This window comes from Heptranchias perlo, chromosome 9 (genome assembly GCF_035084215.1).
Source record: "Heptranchias perlo isolate sHepPer1 chromosome 9, sHepPer1.hap1, whole genome shotgun sequence".
NCBI lineage: Eukaryota > Metazoa > Chordata > Chondrichthyes > Hexanchiformes > Hexanchidae > Heptranchias > Heptranchias perlo.
In genome coordinates this window covers 12,311,170-12,318,957 of record NC_090333.1, presented here as the reverse complement: position 1 = coordinate 12,318,957, position 7,788 = coordinate 12,311,170, and the positions used below count along the sequence as shown (strand labels likewise).

The 7,788-nt window shown below is 53.3% G+C and overlaps 1 protein-coding gene across 1 annotated transcript in view; it reads left to right on the top strand.

The window, feature by feature from the left end:
* The first annotated feature begins 305 nt into the window (after nucleotides 1-305).
* The window catches only part of gipc2 (GIPC PDZ domain containing family, member 2), an 82,469-nt gene continuing 74,986 nt past the window's right edge, over nucleotides 306-7,788 (top strand). Inside the window, exon 1 of the mRNA XM_067989848.1 lies at nucleotides 306-736. Coding sequence (XP_067845949.1) covers nucleotides 458-736 — 279 coding nt within the window. The 5' untranslated portion in view covers nucleotides 306-457. The remainder of the gene's footprint in view (nucleotides 737-7,788) is intronic.

Sequence of the window (7,788 nt, the reverse complement as noted above, 5' to 3'; positions counted from 1 at the left end):
AACAAGAATCAGTTTCACTCATCCATCCATCCATCCATCCATTCATTCATTCATTCATTCATCCATTCATTCATCCATTCATTCATGCTGTTCGCACTCCAAACCCCAGCCCCAGGTGCTCCTGTCTCTCACCTGAGTCAGCGCGCCTTTGACGTCAAGCCATTACGGAGCCCCGCCCACATTCCGACCCCGAGCTCGCAGGGCTGCGCATGCGTCGTGGTCCCCTGAGCCGGAGGGGCGGCGCCAGCGTCAAGAGCCCCGCCCCGGCCAGCGCTGAACGAGCATGCGCAGTAGGAGCTGACCCACCTCCCCCGCCTCACCGCGGCCGGGAGACCGCGCCTGCGCGTCGTTAGTCGGCGCTTCACCTGCCGAGAGTGTGGAGCCGTCAGCAACGGGGTGAGGGAGAGCCGTGAGGAGGAGCCGCCGCCGCCGCCGCCGCCGCCCCAACGAACCGAGAATGCCGCTGGGCCTGAAGGGCAGGAGGAAGAACAAGTCGCGGGACAGCTCCACCCTGGTGGAGAATGAAGGGGGCCCGGGCTGGAGGGGAGGCGGTCCCGGGGCCACCCCCTCCGCGGGCGGTCCCGGGCTGCCTGCCCCGCCGCCTCACGCCCGGCCCAAGCTGGTCTTCCACACGCAGCTGGCGCACGGCAGCCCCACCGGCAGGATCGAGGGCTTCTCCAACGTCAGGGAGCTGTACTCCAAGATCGGGGAGGTGTTCAATATCCCCGCCTCCGAGGTAAGAGCCGAGCCGACCCGGGGAGGGGAGGGGAGTGGGAGAGTGGTCAGCCGGGGTCGGAAGCGGTGGGACGAGCCTGGGCCAACTTGCTGAGTCCGTCACCTAACAGCGAGGTTTATGGAGGGGGGAGGTTTAAATGGGTTTCGGTGGACTTCAATCCCTTGACAGACACTAGGTTATGAAGGGTTCCCTAGCCCACCCCCCTTGCTTGATCCAGCCCCCCCCCTTGCTTGATCCAGCCCCCCCCCCTTGCTTGATCCAGCCCCCCCCCCCTTGCTTGATCCAGCCCCCCCCCCTTGCTTGATCCAGCCCCCCCCCCTTGCTTGATCCAGCCCCCCCCCCTTGCTTGATCCAGCCCCCCCCCTTGCTTGATCCAGCCCCCCCCTTGCTTGATCCAGCCCCCCCCCTTGCTTGATCCAGCCCCCCCCCCCTTGCTTGATCCAGCCCCCCCCCCTTGCTTGATCCAGCCCCCCCCCCCTTGCTTGATCCAGCCCCCCCCCCTTGCTTGATCCAGCCCCCCCCCCTTGCTTGATCCAGCCCCCCCCCCTTGCTTGATCCAGCCCCCCCCCCCTTGCTTGATCCAGCCCCCCCCCCTTGCTTGATCCAGCCCCCCCCCCTTGCTTGATCCAGCCCCCCCCCCCTTGCTTGATCCAGCCCCCCCCCCTTGCTTGATCCAGCCCCCCCCCCTTGCTTGATCCAGCCCCCCCCCCTTGCTTGATCCAGCCCCCCCCCCTTGCTTGATCCAGCCCCCCCCCTTGCTTGATCCAGCCCCCCCCCTTGCTTGATCCAGCCCCCCCCTTGCTTGATCCAGCCCCCCCCCTTGCTTGATCCAGCCCCCCCCCTTGCTTGATCCAGCCCCCCCCCTTGCTTGATCCAGCCCCCCCCCTTGCTTGATCCAGCCCCCCCCCTTGCTTGATCCAGCCCCCCCCCTTGCTTGATCCAGCCCCCCCCCTTGCTTGATCCAGCCCCCCCCCTTGCTTGATCCAGCCCCCCCCCCCTTGCTTGATCCAGCCCCCCCCCCCTTGCTTGATCCAGCCCCCCCCTTGCTTGATCCAGCCCCCCCCCTTGCTTGATCCAGCCCCCCCCCCTTGCTTGATCCAGCCCCCCCCCCTTGCTTGATCCAGCCCCCCCCCCCATGCATGATCCAGCCCCCCCCCTTGAATGATCCAGCCCCCCCCCCCTTGAATGATCCAGCCCCCCCCCTTGAATGATCCAGCCCCCCCCCTTGAATGATCCAGCCCCCCCCCTTGAATGATCCAGCCCCCCCCCCTTGCTGGATCCAGCCCCCCCCCCTTGCTTGATCCAGCCCCCCCCTTGCTTGATCCAGCCCCCCCCCTTGCTTGATCCAGCCCCCCCCCTTGCTTGATCCAGCCCCCCCCCTTGCTTGATCCAGCCCCCCCCCCTTGCTTGATCCAGCCCCCCCCCCTTGCTTGATCCAGCCCCCCCCCTTGCTTGATCCAGCCCCCCCTTGCTTGATCCAGCCCCCCCAACCCCTTGCTTGATCCAGCCCCCCCCCCTGATTGATCCAGCGACCCCCCCCTGATTGATCCAGCGACCCCCCCCTGATTGATCCAGCGACCCCCCCTGATTGATCCAGCGACCCCCCCCTGATTGATCCAGCGACCCCCCCCTGATTGATCCAGCGACCCCCCCCTGATTGATCCAGCGACCCCCCCCTGATTGATCCAGCGACCCCCCCCTGATTGATCCAGCGACCCCCCCCTGATTGATCCAGCGACCCCCCCCTGATTGATCCAGCGACCCCCCCCTGATTGATCCAGCGACCCCCCCCTGATTGATCCAGCGACCCCCCCCTGATTGATCCAGCGACCCCCCCCTGATTGATCCAGCGACCCCCCCCTGATTGATCCAGCGACCCCCCCCTGATTGATCCAGCGACCCCCCCCTGATTGATCCAGCGACCCCCCCCTGATTGATCCAGCGACCCCCCCCCTGATTGATCCAGCGACCCCCCCCTGATTGATCCAGCGACCCCCCCCTGATTGATCCAGCGACCCCCCCCTGATTGATCCAGCGACCCCCCCCTGATTGATCCAGCGACCCCCCCTGATTGATCCAGCGACCCCCCCCTGATTGATCCAGCGACCCCCCCCTGATTGATCCAGCGACCCCCCCCTGATTGATCCAGCGACCCCCCCCTGATTGATCCAGCGACCCCCCCCTGATTGATCCAGCGACCCCCCCCCTGATTGATCCAGCGACCCCCCCTGATTGATCCAGCGACCCCCCCTGATTGATCCAGCGACCCCCCCCTGATTGATCCAGCGACCCCCCCCTGATTGATCCAGCGACCCCCCCCTGATTGATCCAGCGACCCCCCCTGATTGATCCAGCGACCCCCCCTGATTGATCCAGCGACCCCCCCCTGATTGATCCAGCGACCCCCCCCTGATTGATCCAGCGACCCCCCCTGATTGATCCAGCGACCCCCCCCCTGATTGATCCAGCGACCCCCCCCTGATTGATCCAGCGACCCCCCCCTGATTGATCCAGCGACCCCCCCCTGATTGATCCAGCGACCCCCCCTGATTGATCCAGCGACCCCCCCCTGATTGATCCAGCGACCCCCCCCTGATTGATCCAGCGACCCCCCCCTGATTGATTGATCCAGCGACCCCCCCCTGATTGATCCAGCGACCCCCCTCTTATCCTCCCCCCGATTGGTCCAGCGACCCCCCTCTTATCCTCCCCCTGATTGATCCAGCGACCCCCTCCTGATTGATCTAGCGACCCCCTCTTATCCTCCCCCTGATTGATCCAGCGACCCCTCTCTTATCCTCCCCCCGATTGATCCAGCGACCCCCCTCTTATCCTCCCCCTGATTGATCCAGCGACCCCCTCCTGATTGATCTAGCGACCCCCTCTTATCCTCCCCCTGATTGATCCAGCGACCCCCCTCTTATCCTCCCCCTGATTGATCCAGCGACCCCCCTCTTATCCTCCTCCTGATTGATCCAGCGACCCCCCTCTTATCGTCCCCCTGATTCATCCAGCCCCCCCTTATCCTCCCCCTAATTGATCCAGCCCCCCCTCTTATCCAGCCCCCCTCTTATCCAGCCCCCCTCTTATCCTCCCCCTGATTGATCCAGCCTACCCCTCCTTCCCTCTCCCTCCTCCCCCCTCCCTTTTGGCTCCCCCTCACATTTTATTATCTTAAAATGAGGTAAAGATGTAGAAAAATGCACCATCCTTTCTATGGGACATTGGACCTCGGATCAACTGATGAACTTCCTCTGCTACTGACCGTTCACTTCGTGCCGAGTTAGGAAAGTTTTAAACCCGAACTTTTCGGAATCGGAAACCTGTTGCACGAAACAGTAAATTGCCCGCAATGCCCGCAGTGTCGGCGTGTTGCAGGCCGTGCGGATTGAATGAGACCATAAACTTGTTGAGTTTAGTAGCGGGTGGATGACGCTGGACTGAGCGATTTGTTGCCAGTTTTCTTTCCTGTTCCCAGAGTACAAAGGACATCGGGACATTGAGCCAATGAATTGTCGCAGTTTCTCTAAACATTTGCTGCTCCTGTTTGGATGTTTCAATTGATTTGTTGCAAAATACGCACCGTTTTGTGATTTTGTGGAGGTTTGATGCTAATGGTGTGTGTCAGTCAATAACTTCAACCCCTTAGGCTAATCTCGGTGACTAATCTTTTGTATTTTTGTAACCTGGTGCACTTTATTTGTTACAGACACCGATTCATTGTTACAGTGGAACGATTTAAAAAAAAAATCCCTTGTTACCTAAGGGTTGAAGTTGTTGACTAACATACACCATTCACATTGTATCCTGCCGCTATTTTTTTTGAAGGAGATCATTAACATTTTTTCTTTAGTGCAGTTAATGCAAAGCAAGTCGGGACGCATTTGCTGTTTCCCCCCATTGTCATTGAATTTTTTAAATCCGATTTTCCTGTTCCTGAAATGAATATTTAGCTTTTAGATTAACCACCAAATACATTTGGGAAGAATATTTTAAAAAAGAAAGAGCTTGGATTTATATCCTTTTATTCTTTTATTGGGAAAAGAACCAAAGGTGACATGAGGAAATACTTTTTTTTATACAGGGAGTGGTTAGGATCTGGAATGCACTGCCCGAGGGGGTGGTGGAGGCAGATTCAATCATGGCCTTCAAAAGTGAACTGGATAAGTACTTGAAAGGAAAAAATTTGCAGGGCTACGGGGAAAGGGTGGGGGAGTGGGACTAGCTGGATTGCTCTTGTATAGAGCTGGCGCGGACGTGATGGGCCAAATGACCAGCTTCTGTGCTATAACCTTTCTATGATTCTATGATATGGCGCCTTTCACAATCTCAGGATGTCCCAAAGCGCTTTGCAGCCAATGAAGTACTTTTTGAAGGGTAGTCACTGTTGTAATGTGGAAAACATGGCAGCTAATTTGCGCACAGCAAGGTCCCACAAACAGCAATGAGATAATGACCGGATTATCTGTTTTAGTGATTTTGGCTGAGGGATAAATATTGGTCAGAACACTGGGGAGAACTCCCCTGCTCTTCTTCGAAATAGTGCCATGGGATCTTTTATGTCCACCTGAGAGCGCAGACGGGGCCTCGGTTTAATGTCTTATCCAAAAGGCAGCACCTCTGATGGTCTCTGGGTTGGGCCTTGAACCCACAACATTCTGAAGGAGAGGTGAGAGTGCTACCACTGAGTCACAGCTGACACTATACTGCACGTTTCGTGGCATTGCACAGCAGTGTCTATTTTGCACCATTGCTAAACTTGCAGTCCAAGCTCGAGAGTCATGGCCCGACCTGACTCAGGTGACAAGCAATGAAATATCCCCAGGAAATGGAATCCAACAGTGCTTCAGTTTGATATCAAATGAGGTGTAAATTCAGCGTGGTGTCAAGCCTGGTTTAGAAAGTTGGATCTCCCTTAAACAGGGCACATTTTAAACCTAGATGATGTTAATGTTGAGAGAGCAGAGATTCATCCTCTCGGTGCTCTGTTAAGAGGGACACTGTGCATGAACGTGACCATGGGTGTAGGTAACTCTCTCCAGTTAGACAGAAACTGAAGATGGTCTGAGGCCAGTAGCTGCAGTTCAGGAACATAGGAACAGGAGCAGGCCATTCAGGCCCTCAAGGCTGTTTTGCCATTCAGTTAGATCTAGACTGATTTGTACCTCAACTCCTTTGATCCATATCCCTTGAAAACCTTACCTGATAAAAAAAAATCTGTTAGTCTCAATCTTGAAAGCTCCAATTGACCTAACATCCACAGCCTTTTGGGGAAGAGAATTCCAAAATTCCACTACCCTTTGTGTGAAAGAGTACTTCCTATTTTCACTCCTGAATGGCCTAGCTCTACATTTAAGATTATGCCCTCTTGTTCTGAAATTCCGCCACCAGAGGAAATAGTTTCTTGCTATATACCCTATTGAATCCTTTTATCGTTTTAAACACCTCAATTAAATCACCCCATAACCTTCTAAACTCAAGGGAATACAAGCCAAGTTTATGCAAACCGTGCAGTATGAATGTTGGCTCAAAGGGAAATTTTCTGGTACCATTTTGTTATACTAATATGCTAAATAAACTATCTGACCAATCAGATGCAAATATTTTCACGCAGTTAAATATGGAGAGGTTAGTACCTCCACTGCACCAAATTAGAAAATGATTCAAAACAAAAGGGCAATGAGTGAATAAGATCCTACTTTTTGCACGGTGTGAAATAAAGTACTACATTTGTGTGTGTGTGGTTTTTAATTAGTAATCGTAACAGGTCTTTCATCTTGTGCCACTGCTGCCAGACATCCATTAATAATCTCATTGTTGAACAGCAATTCTACACAGAGTTCAACTAGAGGTCATGCAAAAAACAGGGTTTTTAAAGTCTTGACCAAACTCATGGTGAAACACACTGTTTTAATTTAGGTGATGGGAACAGCAGGTCACCAGCTGTAGTCCTCAACAACCTTAGGTTTACGGTAGTTTAACTGCTTAAGGCATTGCGTAGCTGGGCCTCACAAACGAGAAACTTTCAGTCCGTAGCCTCTGCTGAGTTCGCTAATCTCAGTCAGAGCAACAGTAGGAGGAGGGCTACAATTGGCCACAGGGCCCCTGCACTGGGGAAGGCAGGGGGAGATAACAGCTCTTGTTCTCTGTCCTAATCAAAGCACCAACTGGACATACACGTGCGTTGGACTAGAACAGGATCGGGATCAGCAACGATGCCATTCATGGTCAAACAGCTGAATGCCGCTCACTGTCCAGTTTCACACATGACGAGTGGCCAGTTGTACAAGGTGTACTCCAGCAATGATTCAATGCTTTGAAAGGAGGCATGCAGAGAAAATTGTCCAAAGCTTTTGTTTTGTTTAAAAGGGTGAACAGACTGACTCGGTATAAAGATTTTAAAAATCAACTTTTATTGACTTAAGTATCTAACTCCTTCCGAGATGCAGCCCAATTTCTGGCAAAAGATAACTTCAAGCAATCATTTGCCATGATCTTAAATTGTCAAAAAAGAAATTCTGTCGGGGAGGATTGATTGCATGAAATGCAACAATGAGCTAAGGAGATGGAACAGAAAAGCAAGTAAAACATGTTTTTGTCAAATATTACGGAATGATTTTCTATGAATCAGAATTAGTAAAATTAATCAGTATGCTCACAGTCCTTATATCTGTTTATCTACATTACCATAACGACTACCCTTCAAAAATACTCAATTGGCTGTAAAGTGCTTTGGGACGTCCTGAGGTTGTGAAAGGTGCTATACAAATGCAAGTTCATTCTTTATCTGAACATCCATACCAAGCAGCATACAAATAAATATTAATCACTTTCTGTATTTCTTCTCCCCTTCTCGCACCTGTCATATTTGATTGGATTTTACAGTTAATCTCTTGAGATTTGTTTTTTAAGGGAACCAAGGAGCTGAATGTTTAATATCTTATTAACTTATAACAACAAATGTTAATTTAACGAGCACTGAAAGACAAGATCACCAAGGAGAAAAAATTCTTTAAAACTGTCCATCTACAGTTCCTCTAAAAAGTTTTCAA